This window comes from Cryptotermes secundus, unplaced genomic scaffold (assembly GCF_002891405.2).
Source record: "Cryptotermes secundus unplaced genomic scaffold, Csec_1.0 scaffold776, whole genome shotgun sequence".
Lineage (NCBI taxonomy): Eukaryota > Metazoa > Arthropoda > Insecta > Blattodea > Kalotermitidae > Cryptotermes > Cryptotermes secundus.
Genome location: NW_019742976.1, coordinates 88956 through 110859, shown reverse-complemented (window position 1 = coordinate 110859; position 21904 = coordinate 88956). Strand labels below are relative to the sequence as shown.

The 21904-nt window shown below is 38.2% G+C and overlaps 1 protein-coding gene and 1 long non-coding RNA gene across 3 annotated transcripts in view; one reads left to right on the top strand and one right to left on the bottom strand.

Moving 5' to 3' along the window:
- Positions 1 to 20356, bottom strand: part of LOC117283022 — a 30983-nt gene extending 10627 nt beyond the window's left edge. Inside the window, exon 1 of the long non-coding RNA XR_004514021.1 lies at positions 20317 to 20356. This is a non-coding gene — a long non-coding RNA (uncharacterized LOC117283022). The remainder of the gene's footprint in view (positions 1 to 20316) is intronic.
- The window catches only part of LOC111873661 (angiotensin-converting enzyme), a 53441-nt gene continuing 48897 nt past the window's right edge, over positions 17361 to 21904 (top strand). For both annotated transcript variants that reach the window (XM_023868573.2, XM_023868572.2), the window contains exon 1: positions 17361 to 17674. In XM_023868573.2, coding sequence (XP_023724341.2) covers positions 17369 to 17674 — 306 coding nt within the window. In that variant the 5' untranslated portion in view covers positions 17361 to 17368. The remainder of the gene's footprint in view (positions 17675 to 21904) is intronic.

Genomic DNA, 21904 nt, shown 5'->3' with positions numbered 1-21904 from the left:
TATGTCAAGTATTTTAATATAATTAATATTATTGTATCCCATTTTATTAATACTGCAGTTCAGTGGTGTATATATTTTAGCCATGTATTTACCTGATGATGTCTATTAATAGCCAAAGCTTGTAGCAGAGCCAAAACCAGGCACTGACCTTGATATAGTTGTGTTTGTGACGGTCTTAATAAAAAAGTTATAAATCTATTACTAACCAAATATGCTGCATTCATCAGATAATTTTAGAGAAGTGGGAGTATGATGGGACAGTATGTCAGCTATTGCTGAAAGAACCCAAAAGATTCAGTTAGGATGGAAGTATTTTACAAATATTTTCATTGAGGTTGATATATTCATGAAATTAGGTAGGTTCTTAAAAATTTGTTTGATCTGGCTAGGTGAACACCTGATGTTTCATATACAGAACGGTGTAGAATAAAAGGAGAAGCCTTATCACCATTGATTTTCAATTTTGCTGTAGAGTATGCCATTAGGAAGGTCCAACAGAAACTGTGAGGGATTTAATTAATTTATATTTTAGTTAAGAATTGTGACCTTAACTCAGATTATATAGTGTTGAAAGGTTGGATTGTAGTTAAATATGAATGACAAAGAATGTGGAAGTAGGTGGTTATGGCCTAATTTAAGGCATCACCCTGCTGGTTGCATGTATGGGCTAAGGAAAACCACAGAAAATGTCAGTCAGGACAGTGTTTTGGTCAAATTTGAACCAGGCACCTTCAAAATGAGTCACAAGTGGTACTGCTTGAGAGTGCTTGCTTGGTGGATTGAAAGTGTGTAGGATACCTCAGCTTCTGGTCTATGCACATCGTAAGTTATTGGGCAAAAACAACTGCCATAAAGAAAAATACGTACAATCCAGAAGTATATGTAGAGAAAACTAGGTATATTCTAATCTCATCATCAGAATGCAGGAAAGAATCATAGTAGGTGATATATCATTTGAAGATGCGACAAAGTTCAAATATTTGGGAATGACACCAAAAAATCAAAAATATATTTAGAGATATTAATAGGTGATTAAATCAGTGAATGATTTTGCCAACATTCTTTTCAGAATATTTTGTCTTCCTGCATGCTGTTTAATAATATAAAGAAATAACAGGAGCCTGCAGAAAATGAATTATGTGTTACATAATTTGTACTACTTGCCAAATATTAGGATGATTAAGTTGTAGGTAAGATGGGTGGGATATATAGTACATCAGGGAGAGTAAGAGAAATACAATGAAAAGATTTGTTTGGAAAACCTGAAAGACCCAGGCATAGATGAAAGATTAATATTAAAATGAATTTGCTACATTCTTGATTTATGTACAATATTTCATAATCTATTGTGTAGGAAACTTGTTGTGAATTCTGTTAGCATGCAAGGTAATCTCCTTTCATGTTATAAAATGCCATCAAGTTTGTAACTGTGAGTTTGGCAAAATTTGGACTTCAAAGTATGGCTAGAGTAAAGACGTTTAATTATAGAAATATCTCAGAATTTTAACAAGAACTGGTCAGTGTATGTTGTGACTCGTATTTATATTATAACTGTAGTATATAATAAAGCCCAGTAAACATCATTTATAAAACAAAAACATTTAATGCCTTGGCTCAGAAACAGACACAAAGTAAAAGAATCTGATAATAAAGAAAAACAAAATCTAAGATATTTTGTGCCTTGAATTTGAATACTTTTCAAAATATGATTTCTTTAATTGCCATCAAAACTCTCTGTCCATCTTTGAGATTCTATTTGGTTCCTTAATCAGGTCTCACAGAGATATTTTTAAGGGATGAATAAAATTGGGCCAGTTTGTTATATTGTTTATGGTATACAGCTAAGTAACTAATAAGGGGATGCTTTGCCTACAGTTTTATTTAATAGTCTGTTGGAGATAAGAAGAAGAACCAAAATTAGTCCAAATGGAACCATTTTTAATGTAGTGATACTTGAGCAATCAGTGAAAGGGAATGTAGGAAGTATTAGAACAAGTGAAAAGGGAAACAATAAGGGTTGGATTACGAGTGAGTGAGAATAAAACCGATTATTTAAGGGTTATGAGGAAGTTAGCCAAATTCAACAGGATTTAAGTTACATCGTCATGTTTTTGAAGAGGTTAGGAAGTTTAAATATTTATCAATGTTATGGTTTATAACACTTTAAGTCTAGAGCTGAGCAGAAGGTGAAACATGATGAACGAATTAAAAGGATTAAATTATGTTAAGTACATGGACTAGGACATATTTGAGTCAGGTGTGTAGACCACTAACTTGTCAAGGGCTTGAAGACTCGGAACTAACAAAGAAATGAGGGAATTATATAAAAACCCCTGACCTGGTGATGGATATTAAAGGGAAGAAGTTCCACTGGTTGAGTCATATGATAAGACAGATAAAAAAACGGTAACTTAGACATTTTTTAAAAATATGTTGGTAGGTAGAAGAAAAGTAGGTAGGTTCAGATTGGTATGGTTAGAAGATGGAGAGAATGATTTTCTAGAGTTGAAGTGAAGAGATGGATCAAAAGGCTAATAATAAATAAAATGGCCATGTCTTCTAAAGGAGGCCAAGGTTTATAGATGACTAAATAAATGAATAATATAGTAAAATATCTTGCTTCTCTGGTGTTACTACTAATTGGCATATATCAGTACTCAGTTTCAGCGATTTATTCTGGACAGTAGTATTTTTTAACGTTTTGTTGGACTTTCATTGAGTGAACCATGGAGGCAGTATTTTGTTTCCTAAGATTTTCAAAATACTTTTGGTTAAAATGTGGATGTTTAGTTTCAATCTTAAGGTATACTATTTTCATACACTTACATTCTGTTTATGTAACATGTATATGATGCCACTTTTTTTTTTTCTCAACAATCAATTCCGTTTTCATTAAAATACTGATGTTGAAGTAACTGAACAACTTAATGTGTAACATGCATAAAGATTAGCTGCATGATTGATCAATATTGGAGGAAGCTCTGATTTCATTCTTGACAAGCTTTAATAACAACGTGACAATGTGAAAGAAAACCATACTGCATGCAGACACAGATTAACAGTGTGGCTGGAAATTACACATTGACTAAGTGACATGTAAACAGTTGCTTACAGTATGTCTAATAGTAAACAAATTTGAAGATGATCTGCACTATTCAGTGTACAGTTTGAATAGAGCTGCAGAATTGTCCTTAGAGATAAATATTGATAAATTAAGATTATGCTTCTAGGGGACTGGAACCAAGAGGAAGCAAAGTGTACATTAACAATATATTGGGACAAATTTATAACTTTTAATTATTTAGATTATAATGGATCATATGATGGAGAAAAGGATTTGAACATAAAAAGTGTAAACCCTGTTAAAATACTGAGAATTATAAATCAGATCTTCATATTAAACTAGCATTATCTTTTGGTTGTGAATTATGAGCAATAAGAACTGATGAGAGAAGACTGATATCACAAGAAATGTTTCCTGGGGAGGCCTATGGGATTCATTATTTTGTACCATAAAGGTAAAGGTAAAGTTGTCCATGTGCTTAACTAATTAAGCACTATGCCATGAAAGCATATGGGGGAGTGGATGTAGAGATCCACATTTTCTTGACCTCAGCACTAGTTGGATGTGAGTGGTCAGCTTCATGCCCTGGCCACTTTACCAATGGGAAAGAGCCCTTGGTATCCATTGTCTGGGTGGGCCTCAGGGCCACTCTGGATGACGTGGAGAAGAACAAATTCTTGATCCTACTGGGACTTGAACTCCTACCCCTCAATCATCGAGCTCATAGCCAGTCGCTATACTGACTGTGCTATCCAAGCTCCAGTTATTTGGTACCATAAAAGAAATAAAGTAATTGTGAGAGAACAACAAATACCACAACACAATTTATAGAAAATACAGAAGAAACTGGAGAGAACACATTGACAGGATTCTGAAAAGATATTTAAAATGTCAGTCAAATGGAAAAGTAAGTTTGGGAAAACTTTTTACATGATGGAAGGATTCTGTTTTGTAATGTCTACATCAGGGTTCAAGGACCTAATACCAGAAAGGATAAGGATAAAGATAATAAATAAACATGGAACATATCTTGTGAACTTACCGGTGGATGTAAATCACAACTGTGGGTACTGGTTTATTTCATACTGTTAAATTGTTGCTTTGTGTATCCTGATGTTCAGCAATTTGTGAAGCACACTCAATTATAATAGATTTTAAACTAAATAATAACAGGAAATTCCAAAATATATTTTATATTGCAGGGCCTGGGAATTCTTGTTCCTCACCCTCCTTGGAAATTAAGAGAAACTGTAACTGAGTTGTGTAGCTGCACGATATTGAAATGCCTTTGGGCTACCACCGTTGTCAGTTGTGACAGACATGCTATTCCAGAGCCGCAGCTTTCCATTCCCAATGCAGTGCTTTAAATTAACATATCTGCTTGTGAATTACAGTTTATGATATAAAGTCTGTGGACAGTTGTGCATTGTATTCTCCATGAAAGTGCATGGCAACAGATGTGTTTAGCAGTACCATTTGTTTGCATTACTTTGTAATGAGAGATGAGGAAATTTGTATGCAATGCCATATGATTGTCCATTTTCTTAAGGGTTGAGTGCTGTAGCAGGAGCTTCGTATGCACTTTTATGAACTTATGAGTTTAAATTTCAAACAATTTTGTATAGTTATTAATCACATTTGCTTCATTGCCAAGGCTATGTATAGATCATCACCTGTGATTTCCACATTAGAAATAGGAATGATTTTTAGTTTGCATTGTGTGTCATAATCTAACAGTATCTTCTGTAGCCCTATAGCTAAACAGTACTTGTATCCTGTATAACCATAAATCTTTACTTCAGCCTTTGTGGGGCGTGAAGCTCACCACTCACCTCCATCTAGTGTCGAGGTCAAGAATACATGGATCTATACATTCCCTCCATCATATGCCTTCATGGCATAGTGCTTAATTAGTTAAGTACAGGGACAACTTTACTTTTTACCGTACCCTTTAATGTCATGTTCATGGGTCATTAAAAATGTCTTGCATATGCCTAGAATTACAGGTTCAATTTTGTTACTCTGGAAAGGATTTCTGACATGGAACACTGTAAGCTGGATGCTGGATATTAAAGTCATTTTTTTTTAGAATCTGCCCTCATCAATGTCAATGCCAATGAGAATACTCTGATACCCAATGAAAAATTCCATGGAGAATTTGGGATCCCTGAGACTGTTTTTTTGCCATGTAAATGATAACCTGGTCCTTTAACTGAAATCAACAATCCCAGAGTTCTACAACAGCAACAGCATGCACTAATATGGTGCATAGCGGCCTCCGTAGTCTAGAGGTAACGTTCCCACCTCATGACTCGTAAAATGCGGGTTCAAATACCCGGAGGAGGTCGTCGAAATTTTAAGGGCTGAAAAATTCAGGGAAAAAGTCCTCCGGGAGGGACTTTAAGCCGTGGGTCCCGTGTCGTAGCTTTACGGCACATAAAAGAACCTCATATCTCCAAAGGAGGTCACTGAGCCAAATTAACGGACGTTTCCCGCCCAACAGCAGTCTCTAATACATCTGGCAGATGGGGGAAGCATTATAGATACCTCTCAGCTAGTACAGCTGGTCTCGCTGGCTGGGCGGGACCGATGGTAAGCACCAGTACCGGTAGGATATAGAGACTGGTAGAAATCATAGAGGGAAGCACAATGGACCAATACAGGTCTCAGTGCATGGGGAAACGCACCCTCTCCAATAACTAACTAACTAACTAACTAATATGGTACATTGTCATTTACTGAGATGGTCTGATATTAACAATCATGGTTTGGGGTGGAGATTTAATGATACTTTCAATATTGAGACCATTTAATGTTGGATGGTAGGATGACTGATGAATTGGAAAGGATTTGGAAAGACACTGTAATGGCCTAAAGAAGGTACTGTTCTGGGATTTGCCCAAATGGGCTGAAAATTATGGAAAGCCTTAGTTAGGTTAATCAGTGACCAGGCTGATATTCGTACTGAGCACCCTCCAAACACAAGTCTAGAGTGTTGTGTCTAGACCAACCTGCTCTCTAGGGATCATGTTGATAATGAATGATCAGAGGAGGGAAGAGTGGGGTTAGGGTGGGGTGTGGAGGAATCTGAAGCAAGATCTGCCCTAATGCAGTTTTCTCTGCCATGTACCCATATGCCTTAGATCCCAGTTCCTTCTATGCTGACTCCATTGGAATTTTATTGTAGATGAAGTGGAGTTGGGGGCAAGTATTTCTGGGGTATTTCTGTTTCTCATAAGCTTATCCACATTGCAGTATTTATCTGCAAATGAGACACTGTTATTAATCAAAATAACAATATTATTCTAATGAATTTCAGTTTTGTCACATTCATTCAATGCCTTCCTGGTCCATATAACAAGAGAGTGAAAAAGTGAAATTAGTGAAGTGCTTAGGTCGATTTAACCAGGTGTTGTATCTTCTGTTAATGGTTTTGCTACACAATAATGCTACACTGGAAAAATATTACTCAATTTTACAGTAGTTCATATGTGTCCCTATTAATTTATACAGTGTTCAGTGTAATTTTGATAGAGATTTCAGTAGTATTCTTAAAAACAAAGGCCAGCTCAGGTAATGTTGACGTTCTTGTGGGTGGGAGGGTGAAACTGTGTGTGAGGATGTGCCATTGATTTTTGACGTGTTAAATGAAAACAGTGAAATTTGTTTAAGAGGTCAGGTCTCCATGGAAAGTCATTTTGTCTCAGAAATGTGAATTTCTTGCACTTAATTTTTCTTGGATGGCTTCAATTAAACTGGTTTCATATCAGCACAGAGAAAAGAGAACTTTCCCACAGAATGTGATAATTCATGTATTTTGTGTCACATTATATACTACCATTTTTCAACAGGCTTTAAGTACAATAAAATGCTTCCATAATTTTTGCATGACAAGAGGGTGAAACTGATTGTCTGTGAAAATGTATTTGATTTTCTGTTTAAATATCTGTGACATATGTTAGGGAATATGTGACTGCATTTAGACCTCACATATCTCAATGAATATTTATGACGGAATATGAATTGGGGAGCCTTCACATGAATATAGAACTTTCCTATAGGAAATTAAACAATCACTGCAAGAGTATTTAGTAATAAATATTTATATACTGTATGGTAGGCTAGTTATATTGAGATGATGTATGTTGAATTTGCGACAGTAACATTTACTGTGTCCTATTAATGGCTGAGGTATGATATTATAAGTGAGATTATCAATATGTATGCATACAATACTGATATATGATTTTTTAAATCTGATTTTAAATCTTGGAAAAATATTAAAGACGATAGAAATATGAATTGCTGTCATTGTTTATTCCTACCCACTCCTGTCACAGTATACAACAATCAGTTTCATAATTATAGTTCCTTGACCATGCTCTTTGGCTTTTATTAATACAGCTTAGGTTTTCTGAACTAGGAATTTTTAATTATGTACTGTAAAGAACTGGGGAGCGTGGTAGCGTAGTTGGTTGAGGCAGTATGCTACAAGCTGGAAGGTGGTGGGTTCAAGTCCCGATGAGGTCATTGGATATTTTCAGTTGACCTAATCCTTCCAGCTGCACTATGGCCCTGGGGTCGACTCAGCCTCTAACAGAAATGAGTACCAGGAATATTCTTGGAATACCTCCCATACATTACGTACAATTCTCCGTATGATGATGCTCCAACTATTCCATTAATTATTGGGCCTCCTATACAATTTTATAATGAAACATTGAAATTTACTATTTGTCGACTGATACGTATGTAAAGTGGAACCAATGACTGATTCGATGTTAAAAAAAACATCAATCAAATTTTAATTTTGTTTTTTTATATATGACTTTTATTAGTTTTAAATAACCTACTTATTGTATTCTTATTGCAAATTATCTTAAATGATTTATGACATTGTATCAAATTTTGCGTACTGCAGTTCAGTGGTGTACGTTTGTTGAAGTGTGTTTGCCTGATGATGGCCACTAGTTGCCGAAACATGTAGCAGAACTATATCTGGGCATTGTCCTTTAAGTTCTTTTATTGTTGTGTTGTGACGGTCAAATAAATAACTTGTATATATTCTTGGGGGTAAAGGCGGCCAGCGCATAGGGCTGACAACCTTGCCACCATCTATGAGCCGATTGTCTTGAAAATGTGGGAACCTCAACATCTCACAACCCTATGGTTCTCCACAGACTGTTACAGGGATACCTTTACTTACTTACTGTAAAGAATCTGTTGTATACTCGTACAGATAGAAGCATGGTGTTCTGAGGAAATATTCTTCCTTGTAAGTTCATGCAATTCTAACAGAAAATATTACAGTTTCAGTTGTATATTCTCAATACCCGATGCTCTGTGTAATTTTGTCCATCTGATAGGATCACATATTATGATGGTGCTGCCTCAGATGTAACTTTTTCTGCTCCTATTATGTAAAAATTATTTTGATTTGAAAACTGTCTGCACCTGCTTAGTATATTCGCAGATACCCTCCATATCTGGAGGTCATTTTTTCCATTCACAGTCTGAGAATATGCCATGCTGTGGTGAGAAGGGACTGACTTGCCATGGAGAAATGCCTCATATTATACTTAATGTGTTAAATGAAGAACTTCTCAAATATAGGCAAACAGTTTTTATGTAGTGTGCATCACTTTAAAAACACATTTCATAATATGGTGTGGTGTGAAGACAAATGTCAGGAAATTGACTGGCATGATTAATTGTGTATTTGCACAATATCTCTTTAAGAAACCCCAGCAGAGTTTCATAACATAAAGTAAGATGTATATTTTGAGGAATTATTTAGTGAAATTCTCTTAAAATATCTATCAAATCACAGAACTTCCCTTGTATTATTCAGTTTCAAACCAAATACCTTGCAATCATGCACAGCTTGTAGCACTAGGCTTGACAGCATGACAATCATATGCTTGTGGCCAAAACCCAAGCAAGCATAACTACAGATTCCTGGATACTGGTGAAATCAGAGGTGGATTAACACAGTAACAAATGCCTGTAGCTGGAGAAAGTATTCTCTGTATAATGTATGAAGCTGAGAAGGTATTGGCTAAACTAAAGCAAACCAATTTTACCCTGTGTACGAGGGGGGACCCAAAAATAACAGGAAACGACCTGTTGCGCGCGCATGCTTTGTAGTTACGAGTTGTGCTGCTAGGTGGTGTTAGCTGGGGGTCTCCCGCGATTGTTAGTGAGCTGGCGTCAGTCTGAGTTAAGTGGTTTGTCTGTGGTGCTCTGTTGTGTGCGTTCCTGTTTCAACCCTTTGGTGATTAGTGAGATGGCCGACCAGAAGGAACAAAGAGTGTATTACCCACCCTAATGACATGTTCTGCAACCAGATTCGGAAGCCCTACCCACAAACTGCACTAAATGCAACTTCCTGTGTATATTAATGCTTCACAAAACTTAAATATATAGTTGTGTTGTCAGTTAATAATTTCTTCAAGAGAAGTTGCTTCAGCAGGCCATATAAAATGGTGGATTATACTAAAATGTATATAATAAACAGTTTTCTCAGGGAACTTATAATTTTGTAATATGCTGAAAGTTTTCATTTGGAAAGTGAAAGCTGACAGTGAATGAATGTTGTGACATACAGACACTGAATTGGAATGTCAGATTTGAGGTTGTCACAGCAACGAATATAAAAATATCTGCCTTTAAAGCTGTGACACACTATGAAGTCATAGTGGTTACCCTGAAGATGGAGGCAACAGATTCCTCCAAAACATCAATAACATTCTTTCAGACTACAGCATCAGACTCCTTAAATAAATTGAAAGTCTAAAGTGTATTGATTGACACACAGTGATAGGACTGGTTTAGCACTATTAACCTAATAAAGGCTATTTCTTTATTAAAACTGTCACAACACAACTATATTAAGGTCAGTGTCAAGGTTGGCTCTGCTACATGTTTCGGCTACCAAAAGCCATCATCAGGCAAATACATGGCCAACACATATACATCAGTGAACTGCAGTACTAGTAAAATTGGATACAATAATATTAATTATATTAAACTACTTGGCATAAAAGTACAATAAATTAGACTATACAAAACGAAAGTTAGAGTATAAAACAAAATTAAAATTCTTCAAGTGATGCTTTACATCACTGAGTCAGTCATAGGTTTTTGTGATTTTGTTGTGTTCCCAAGGACAAATTGGAGTATTCTATATTTTGTGTATATATAATAAACTGTTTTGGAGGATCGTGATGTAGATGTAGTAATATTAATGTTAATTATTTAGTCCGTGCCTCATCTTATAAAGTATTGTCCGTTCTGTAGGGAACGTAAACGACTGGAGTACTGCAGTTCAGTGGTGTATATATGTTGGCCATGTATTTGCCTGATGATGGCTTTTGGTAGCCAAAACATATAGCAGAGCTTAATATAGTTGTGTTGTGACGGTTTTAATAAAAAATTGTATATTATAACACAACAGGATGCATGAAATGAAAAAAAATTATATTCTTTTTCATTGGTATACATCTTTTTTGTTACATTCCTTTTATCTTGATCACAGAAAGTGCTGGAGCATCAAAGTTCCACTTGCTTGCAGGTGTCTTATGTCCTCAGTGTACTCTCACGCTGTTGTTAGTGCCTCTTGGACGAGCTTCCAGACGATGGCATCGTTGCATCGTCATCTTTGTTCCATATGACTTATTCTTATGATGTTTTTCATTCAAATCAAATGTCATAACTTTCTCACAAACAACTGGTAAAACAGGGTACAAAACACATAATATGTACCTTATTTATGGTACGAAACTCTAGTCTCGTAGTTCTAGTTGTCCCATTAAAATACCATAACTAGAATTTCTTAAGCTCACATTTTTTTTAAATTCCTTACTGTAAAATTTAAATACCAAATGCCAATTTGGTTACCTAATAGGTCACTGCAAAAACTATACTCACTTAGAACTGCTTCTGTGATAACAATAGTCAATAATGGTGATAATAATAAAGGAAGCACGACAGAAATAATGCTGCTGCTGCTACTACTACTACTACTCATCCTACTGCTGCTGCCTCTTCCACCATTACCACTAACTACTAATAAATAATGATAATGACAATGATGATGGCAACAACAAAAGTGCATAATAATGATAATTTAAACTGTATGAATATAACAACACAAGAAGTAAGAAATGACGTGAATAATTTTTAGCATACTTTTCAAACGAAATCCTGGGAAACTTTTTTCCTGTAAGGGGATAATGCTCAGTTTTCATGCCACTGGTATAACGTCAAAACTGGTGACTCATTTCTGGGCAGCAGTTAGTTAATGGGGCAGTAGCCATGGTGACTGATTTTAGACTCAGAAGAAGAAACGTTACAATTTAGTTCTACCTCGCTTTTCTTGACACCACCTTATGACTTCCTGCCTGTACCAGAATAGACTGCATGGAGTTTATGAGGATCCACCCAAAGCAACAGAAGGAATCGTGTTTTTATAAAGAACAGTTCAAAGTGAAACAGTTCCTGTGTTCTTTCCTTATATGCTATTGAGATTGGTAGTTGAATCATCCTAAATGAGTAGGCTCCTGTAATTGCATTCAGTTAGATTAACTTGGTGCCTTCTCATTATGAAATCAGTTCAATTATCACTCCCCCCTTTTATTTATACCCCTCTATTATCCTGAATGCTTGTAGCCCATGTCATTTTGATTCGCTTCATGCTTCCCTTGTTTCTGGTACGATGCATTCTGAAAACATATACCCGTACAATTTTGTCCTAAACCATATATTGGATTATGATACTGCAACTTTTTGATGTGTCTGAAAATTGAATTTATGAAACAGCGAGTAATAAAGTGAAGCATACACTGTTCAGAATTAAATGTTATTATGCAAATTAATTCTGAATTAAAAGAGATAGAATGAATGCCCTGTACATGATATTTAAAGTTCTCGTTATTATTGTTATTATGCAAATAACTTTAAATGTCACGTATTCTATTTTTTAATGTCTGAAACAGAACAGTTTCACAGTTATGTTGCTTTTGAACAAAGTAAGTTATACTTTCTTAAAACTGAACATACATTACTAAAGGTAACAACATTCTTAATATTGTCGTGTACAGACCCGCTGCTTAGCGGCGACTCTGTAAACAACGGCCGATTGTGGGCAACGGCTCGGTAAACACGTTACCATGGCAATGAATGCGCGCCCAACAATTGAGTAACTGTTGGAAACAGGGTGTTTGTGCGTGGTCCACTCTGAGATGTTATAAGTAAGGGACAAAGTCGATTGTTAGGCAGTTCTGCACGGGAGGTTGTGAAGACAGAATCTGAGCGAGTGAAGCTGAAAAATCTCCACTGTTAGAAGTCGTTGCTAGGGAATGGATGATGAAGACACAGCAGGTGAGAAAATGCTTAGTGGGTGCTGTGGTGATTTATCAATTATGGATATTAGTGGTGGTGCTGTAATTGCTTGTAGTTCCGAGTTGTATGTATAAATGGCCAATAAATTTATTCACCAATCTGAACCCCGTTTATAGTCGCACATAAATCGTGACAATATATTAAATGAAAACAAAACAATGGGAATTTTACAAATCCTGTATACACGATGTGTCCAGGATCCGTTAGGACTAATTTTTTTTTTAAATTTTGCCCTGAAATGCAATCTGTTGGCGAGTTGTGGCGTTAAGATTCTTGAAGTTTCAGCTGTGGTTGTCTATAATTTAAAGCGTAAGCATCGCTGCATCATGTGTTCTGACCTTGAAAGTAAGAGTACTGTTCTGACACTCGTCGGAAAATGGCGGTTGAACAGAGAGCCAACATCAAATTCTGTTTGAAGTTAGGCAAAACAGCTGGAGAAGCGTATGAAAAGTGTGTACAGTAGTGATTGTTTGAGTCGCTCCAACATTTTTCGATGGTATGCTGTATTTCGTGACGGCAGGGCGGACACTGAAGACGCTCCACATGCATCAAAACTGAGAACAAGTCACACTGAAGAAAATGTGACAAAAGTGACCGAAATCCTTGCGTCAGATGTGTTTCTGGAAGACTCATTGAGGAGCTTTTGGGAATATCAAAAGTACTGTGAATCAAATTTTGACCGAGGATTTGGACAAACGGAAGGTCTGTGCGCGGTTTCTACCGCACGCGCTGCCAGGCGATGAAAAACATGCCATAGTGGAACACTGCAAGCACATGCTACGGTCGGCCCAAAGTGATACAAAATTTAAAAAACAGATTGTTACTGGTGATGAGACATGGTGTTTTCAATATGAGCCTCTCACAAACCGGCAGAGTGCAGCGTGGTTGATTCCAAAGAAGCCGAAACCAAAGGAAGCGCGCATGCAAAAGAGTCGAGTAAAGACACTGCTAACCGTTTTCTTCGATTCCAAAGGAATCATTCACAAGGAAATTCTGCCAGATGGTCAAACAGTGATTTCTAATTATTATCTCGTAGTCATTCTTCGAATTCGACCTGAATATCGAGAGCAAGGTTCCTGGTCGCTCCTCCACAACAATGCCCCACCCCACAAATCGAAGATCGTGGGCGATTTTTTGGCCAGAAAAGTGATCCCAGTCCTTGATCATCCCCCGTATTCCCCAGATTCGGCTCCATCAGATTTCTGGTTGTTCCCAAAAGTTAAGTTGACAATGAAAGGAGACTGTCACGACACCCAAAGTTGCCCAGAATCAGGAAGAGCTACTGAAATGGATTGCAGACCTCAATCCAGGACTTCATACGGAGAACTGGAGGGTACTAGATAAGCAATCTGAGTCGAAACGCCAGAGGCTTATCTTATTCATAGTCCGGGACTCTTATACTATTATACAGAGGACCGGTTACAAAATATTCACTGAACTCTCACAGGGGACTGTTAAGGTGCTGAATGATCCTGAGGATTAGCGCCAGACAGAACCTTTGTCAGAAACAGCATCATCCAACTCGGTCTCTGGGGGGGGAGGGGGATGATGTACCTACTCCCTCAGTTAACCGGAAGAGAATATCTGATAAGAAGGAGACAATCCCTCCTCTCGTCAACCCGACCTTACCAGATCAGGGACCTCCCTCGGAGTAAACCAGGTCTGATAAAGGAAAAGATGCTGTGGAAGAAGGTATTTAGGACACCTTTCCCAGCATTACAAAATGAACACACAACATACATACACACACACATGACATTTACACATAAAACATGATTCATTCAGATTAATTTACACCACAGCAAGGCTGCTACAGCAATTTTGTGTGTTCAACTTTCTGAAGGAAAAGCATACGTAGCACTTATTCAGGAACCTTGGATATAGGGAACAAATAACATGCTTAGTGACTTCATGGGGAACAGTCTACTCTGTGGTGCCTCGAGACAATGTTAGATCATGCATATATGTTAATACGAGGGGGTACCCAAAAGAAACCGAACTTATATTTTTTTAAACTTTTTATTCAAATTTTAAGCACAAACCTTCAATCCCCTTCAAAGTACTCTCCACTTACACTAATACACTTGTCTAGTCCTTTATTCCATTTTTCAAAACATTGTCTAAATTCATCTTTTGAGATGCTTGACAGCGCCTCCGTCGTTTTTTTCCTTCACCTCAGCAACATCAGCAAAACGCTGAAAAAAAGTTTTGATCATTTCGGAACTCTTCTTTCAAAGCACAGCATGCTTCCACGCGACCTTGTTTTTGTTCAGCAGTCAGCAGTCGTGACATGAATTTCGCAGCCACCCTTTTCATTCCCAAATCTTCTGTCAAAATTCTCTGAACTGAGCTCCAACTCACTCCCGACAGCTCCACAATTTCTTCAATGGTCCGTCGTCGATCTTCCTTAATGATTTCACGAATTTTTTCAACATTTTCATGTGTTCGGTCCATTGCAAAAACGACGATCACACAAAACAGTTGTCACTATAAACTCTGCCGAAACTAGTCCTTACCTTCTGAAGCAACGGTAGTCGGCTTAGCGACTCAGGAATGTTCGCTCTATGCGCTCATAGCGGCAAAACGCGGTACTACAAAAGCTCTGCCCACAAAAAAATTAGTTCGGTTTCTTTTGGGTACCCCATCGTAATCATATTAATGCTTTACCCTTGCTGGAGTTCTGTTCCAGAGACACAACAACGGTGAGGATGACATACACACTGGGCGGAGGCTGTGGAGCTCATCGTCACTTCAGCCTACATTCCATATAACTCAGATGAACCACCACCTTAAGGAACCGACCCTTTTCAATAAGACAATCTAGCTCTCCAGCGATGTCAAGTACCTTGGTATAGTATTAGACAAGGGATTGACATGGAAAAAGCAGCTGGACAAAGTCATCAATAAAGCCTATAAGGCTTTTCGGACACGCAGAAGCATAGACTTGAAAGGATTCTGATGATGGTTTATACTGTACTTCTTTTGGCTTGTTTCGTACTTCATCAATCGTCTGGTATGTAAAAGACAAAACACCACGATGTCTCGGAGACTGGATATGTCTCCGTCTTCAGGTGGGCAGGGAAAGATAAATCTACTCAGTTGTGCCCGTTAGAAAGAGCTAGTCTCAATCATTGGACTTCTTGTCTTTCACATACCAGACGATGGATGAAGTCCAAAACAAGCCAAAAGAAGTACAGAAATGCAGAAGCATGTTTGGTAAAACTTCAGGACTGCAGCCGCACGTTGTGCATAGGATATATACTGCGGCTGTAAGACCCATAATTACATATGGCGCCACAGTATGGTGGCCCAGATTTAAACTCAAGACAAGCAAGAGAGAACTTAGCAAATTGCAAAGGTTGGCTTGCTTGGGTATCACAGGAGCAATTCGTACATCTCCAACAGCTGCACTGGAGACACTCCTTGGACTCCCCCATTGCATATACAGTTGGAGGCAGAGGCCAGGGTAGGAATCTACCGTCTACAGTGCAGTGATCAATGGAAACTAAATCCGATAGTTTCGGACATGCATACATGACTCAGGACATGAAAAAAGAACTCATATTACAAATGAGGTCTGACAAAATGATACTGAGACATGTATATGAAAAACCATTCACAGTCAGATTTCCTGACAGGAGTGAATGGCAAGACAGTTTTCGGCCCAATAGGAAAGGGGACTAATCTGGTATACAGAGGGTCCCAAGATAAATAAGTGAACTGGAGCTGGTGTGTACTGCTATAGCACAAGGCGGAAACTGAGTTTCAGCCTTGGGCAGTACATGACAGTATTGCAGGTAGAAGTATATGCCATTAAGGCATGTATTATGGCGAATCTAGATAGGAACTACAGAAATAGGAACAGCTACATTCTATCTGAGAGCCAAGCTGCACTAAAAGCACTTGACAAACACCAGATCAACTCAAAATTGGTCTGGGATTGCCACCAAACTCTCATGGAACTGGCCAAACACAACAGGGTACAACTGATATGGGTACCTGGGCATGAGGGTATTGCTGGAAACGAAATAGCAGACCAATTGGCCAATATTGGAGCTTAACATCTGTTCATAGGACCTGAACCAGCCTGTGGCATCTCTATAGGAGTTGCCAGAAAGGCAATCAGGGACTGGACAAATATGAATCACAAGAAATACTGGGAATCCTTGACTGGACTCAGGCAAGCAAAGGGACTCATATCAGGACCCTACATTAAAAGAGCGAAGGAACTGTTGAAGTTAAACAGGAACCAGATACAATGGGTGGTAGGACTACTTACAGGACACTGTCACCTCAAAGGACACCTCTTAAAACTGGGACTAAGTAATAGTCCAACTTGTGAAAGGTATCAAGAAGGAAATGAAACAGCCACACATATGCTGTGCGAATGTGAGGCCTTAGCTTACTTAAGATTGCATCACTTAGGTCAATATTTCATGGAACCAAGAGAATATTTCGACGTCCCCACGTACAGAATCCTATTCTTCATTCGAAGCGCCAGATTGTTGAGTGGATAATCAGAAAGGGAGGCACAATAGGTCACTGTGGTCGCGGTGCAAGGGCCAAGAAGGCCCACCCCTTATACTTGTACATTCATTCATTCATTCATTCATTCAACTTCACCTACAAGCAGCGGTCGCTCGGTCGGTATAGTTCGCTTGCGGTCTATAGGTCACGGAGTTTTTTTTTTGTTTGTTAGTATGGTTAATTAAATTAAAAAACAAGTAATTCTTAAAAGATTTAGTTTCTATAATCTGGTACACATCTTGTTTCCGGATTTTGACTGGTGAGTGATGAGAAAGAAGAAAATTCTGCAAAGCTGTCAAGATTTTATTATACAACATGTGAAAAAATCATTGTTAATAATTTTGGATTATGCAGTGAATTATAAAGCACAAGTTCATGAAGTCGAAACCACCACACAGATCACTCAATTGCCTTGACTTTTTTGTCAATGATAGTACAACTAGTAAGTTGTGTCACCTGGAAGCACAAGCTTGTTGCTTTGTAGTCATCCTGAGTGGCTACTGTCAGTTGACAAGAGGTGACAGTAGAGAGAGGAGCAACAGCTGTGCTAGAGTTGGGTGCAGTAGCCAATCACAGCTGAGGTACTGTAATGTGAAGATGAGGTGTGTGGTGGCCATAACAATAGTAATAGCATTTCTGCAGCATGGAATGGGCTATACACAAGAGAGACGATACGTAGAGGTGAGTTGTTACAAATTATAAAATCTAATTGAAGTTATAAATGAAAACAATCATAATATTCACGAACAAATTACAATTTCTATTGCTGTGGAAAATGCGGAGCATAATAACACAAACTCTACTGCAGAATAACACAGAATTATACATATGGTTGACTGCTGAATAAAAAATTTAAAAATTGTACTGATATCATCACTCCTGTTGAATTATATCGAAAGCTGAGAGACGAACGTAGAAGATGTGTCGCACATAAAAATATGATACAATTGATGATAGAAACATTGAGAGAAATACTGTTATAAAGCACGCATGTTTCATATAATATTGCCCTTAAACGCGTCCGATTTAAACGAAAACTGAAATGGCTCTTCGCATATTCATAAAATTCTCAGATATCAAATATGAAAATCAGTCCAAAGATTATCGGATTAATCCATTCACACGGATTGGCGAACGAACTGTGCGAAATAAATGAGGATTCCGCAGGGTTGCAAACCCGCCTAAGAGTGAACAAAATTCAGTGACTTATTTAGATTGCTTTGAGTATTGTAAATAAATTACCGCTGGTAACAATTTAAGAGGGTTCATCAATGACTAGTTTAATAGAACAAAAGATTGAAAATTCTGTTCTTCAGAACCAGAGGATCCCATAAAGGGCCTCAGGAGTTCCGCAGATTAGGTTTTGTAATGGCGGATTTCAATACGAGTGCCAACCGATCTCAGTAGTAATTTCTTATAAAATTACAAACCTAATATAAATAACGTAGTAAATTCCTTAAGCTACAATTCTGTTTCAAATTTATGGAAACCAAGAACTATGGGTGACACCTCACAGTGGATGCCTTTTAAAGAAAGTATTTACATTATACAAAATTTAAGTGCTGGATTATGTTTCTCTTAAGAAGATAAAATATTCCTGATATATATGTAATTACTTTTTTCCGGACTCTACTAGGCTGAAAGGTCAAACAAATGCAAGATAATATATACTCGTACTTCAATGAAATTACTTCTGAATATACACTGGAGGATTAATTTAGTGAGCTTACTGCTAAACCGATGGAACTGTGCACTATATCGACATTTTTCTCACTTATTCAATATTGTTCACAAATCCGTTTCTTAGTAATTCTTTTATGCTATTTAAATCAGGGCTGTTACGATTTTTGTAACATTATGACATAAGCAAAAATATTATATTTCTTGACAGTATCCATCGTCATATTTTTCTTTAAAACATCAACAACAGGACGATGAATAATGTCCGGAAATCATAATATTTGTGCTAATGTACGAGTACCATCCTCACAAATTTTGGATCTTATTAAAGACATAATAAGTTTTGTAGAAAACGTATTACAGGTATTAAAATAGCAGTCGTTTCCAAGCAATCAGAAGATTGCATCTTTTGGCACGCTTTTTAGGAAAGGTGTATTAAATTGCGTTGCGCCTGTTGGTGTTGCGTGTCTACTGGTTTATCTCTCTGTGCGTTGGTGACATGTGTCTACGGTCTATTGAATAGAGATAATATTAACCTTCATCTTGAGCATCCTCCCCGAAGGCGTCGAGAAAACGCGCATATAAATCTCGAAGCATTCTCGACAACGGCCTTTCATAGTTCTGTTACGTTTAAATAGAGAATAAAGGTCCACAGAAATTTTCGAGGCGAATGAATAACGCCAAAATTGTCTTAGGAGTGGTAGCGCCTAAAAAGTGGCAACTTACCCTGCTCATCATCATGGTAGGTTGCATACTACCAACGTGTGAAGCCTGGGAAGTTAATGGAAAAGTGCATCATGTAAATTTTTTGAAAACACAATCGGACATAACCAAAGAATCAGTAACATCAATCCCTTATGTAAATTCAGTTACATTTATCTCATAATACTTTTCAGAATAGTTCCCCTGTTTTGTTACTTCAATGTCTGTATCGAAAAGTGCACTTATTTTTCTCTTTTCACTCCTATGTGCCACAATCTCTTTACAGTCCTAATTATCCCTAACATCTACTACTGACGTATTATTTTTATTGCTTGGTGGGGTGGGACCGAGTCCACTTGGTACTGCGGCCACTTCTGGCCTATTGTACCAGCCCCAGGTGATTGGTGAGGGTGATTGTGGAGCAATTGGTGGGATGAAGTCTGGCAGGGGAACCGAAGTACTCGGAGAAAACCTGCCCCAGCGCCACTTTGTCCGCCACAAATCCCACTTGACCAGACCCGGGATCGAACCCGGGTTCGCCGCGGTGGGAAGCCAGCGACTAACCGTTTGAGCTATGGCGCGGCCTACTGACGTAATTAGTCTGAGTAGTTAGCGATATCACAATGAAATGTACTTCCTGTAGCGACAATATTCTGAGTTTTTACATGTGAATATAACAGATTTAAACATGAAAAGGCCTTTCTGTGACATATTCCTTACGTCAGGGAAGATATTCATTTCTGTAAATTCAACGTTGTCTACATTTTTCCTTACATTTCCTTGTTGATCTGAGAGTTTCACTTTTTCATAGTCAGTTTTCTCTCAGTAATACGTACAGTATCATTTAAGAGCCTAGCCACACCGTAAGGGTACGCGCAGTCCACGCGTGCGCACAGTGTTTTAAAATCTAATTTTAGGATAGAAATTCTTGTTCTACTTACATTATTTTTGGGCATCAGCTTTATAAGTAGACTGTCTTCCCTCCTGCGTCATCTAACTGAATGTTGCCTTCGTGTGGTACTGTTGGAAACATTCGGAAATGCAGAGTCCGACGACGGAATTCATGCACTTTGTCCGGATGTAACTCCCGTTTCCCACGCGAAGAGCACACACGACACCTCGGTCTCGTATTAGAGGAAGTCGGCCATTGATGTCGAGTGGCCTCCTCTAATCTAGATATCGCCGATGACACAGCAGGAAGTCTCTGTGTGATAATTTCGCGCTACAGGATGACAACAGGAGGAAACTGTTCAGAATCGTCAGATCCAGGCGATGGAAAAATAGTTTATTTGTCCATTTCCAGGTCCGACGACTGATGCTACAACTGTTTGCCATTCTGTCTCCTTTGTCGACATAACCCATGTACGTGTTGTAGTTAACAACAATTGCTGGCTTGATGGCATTTCCATGCTCATCACGGAAACTGCCTTCTGCTGAAGGACAGTGCATGTTTGTCCTTCCAAACTAGTGCTGTGAAGTTCCGTCTCACCCTAACACGAATGTCACCTTTCTTCAGTCGAAATTGTCTTCGTCGAAAATAGTCAGGCAAGCCCTTCCAATTAGGTGTGACTGTCCCACAGCACGTTATGTCCTTTGTCATCAGTTTGTCAAACACGTCTGGTGACGAAAAGAAATTGTCCATGTACAGTTAGCGACCTACGCCCTGAATACGTCTGCACAGGTCCCTACCTGTAGCACGTGTCCTGTCTTTTCCTAGATAAACCTTCATGTCATAAGTATACCCAGCGGCGTCACAAATTTTGAAGATTTTGATTCCGAAACGTTTGTGTTTCTTGCGAATGTACTGCCTAAAAACCACCCTCCCTTTGAATTTAACAATTATTTCGTCTATGGCCAAATGTTCGGAAGGGTTATAATATTTTTCATGTGCGTCATTGAGAGTGTCGAAGATGGTCCGAATTTTCCATAGTCGGTCATAACTGTCGGCATTCCTGTCACTTTCTGTATTGTTTTCTGCAAAATGAAGAAAACAAAGAGTGTGAAAAACGGTCGCGTTTCATTGTGTTAAGAGTATAAAGGCGTGGTAAATTGTTCTGCAGTCGACCAGTAGTCCTTTAGTCTGTCTCTAATGTCATGTCCCATTTGAATGATTATTCCTAGAAACAAGAAACATCTCGGAATCGGTGACGTCAGGCCGCAGAGAAGTCTTGAAGTCTGTCTAGGTACTGGTGGTAGTACCTGTTCGTCTCTTCCACCAGCAGACGGATAGTAGAGCATGAAAACGTAGAAAAGGGTGGAATCCTTATTTACGTGTGGAGCTTCATTGATATTTAACCCCACAGCTCCACCGGAATAATTATTCACACCCCTCCTGCCATGCTGGTCTGGTGGTCCCCCGGTTGACGACGAATATGATGGGTCTTCATCGACTTCGGTTTCTGAGTCCCTTGCTTCCTCGCCATTCTGAGTCGTCTGTACCGCAGTCTGAATCGGTGTCATTTAACAGCTTAATTTCGGCTTCTTCCATGAGAAATGAGGTCATGGTGGATAGTTGAAATTGCGATGATT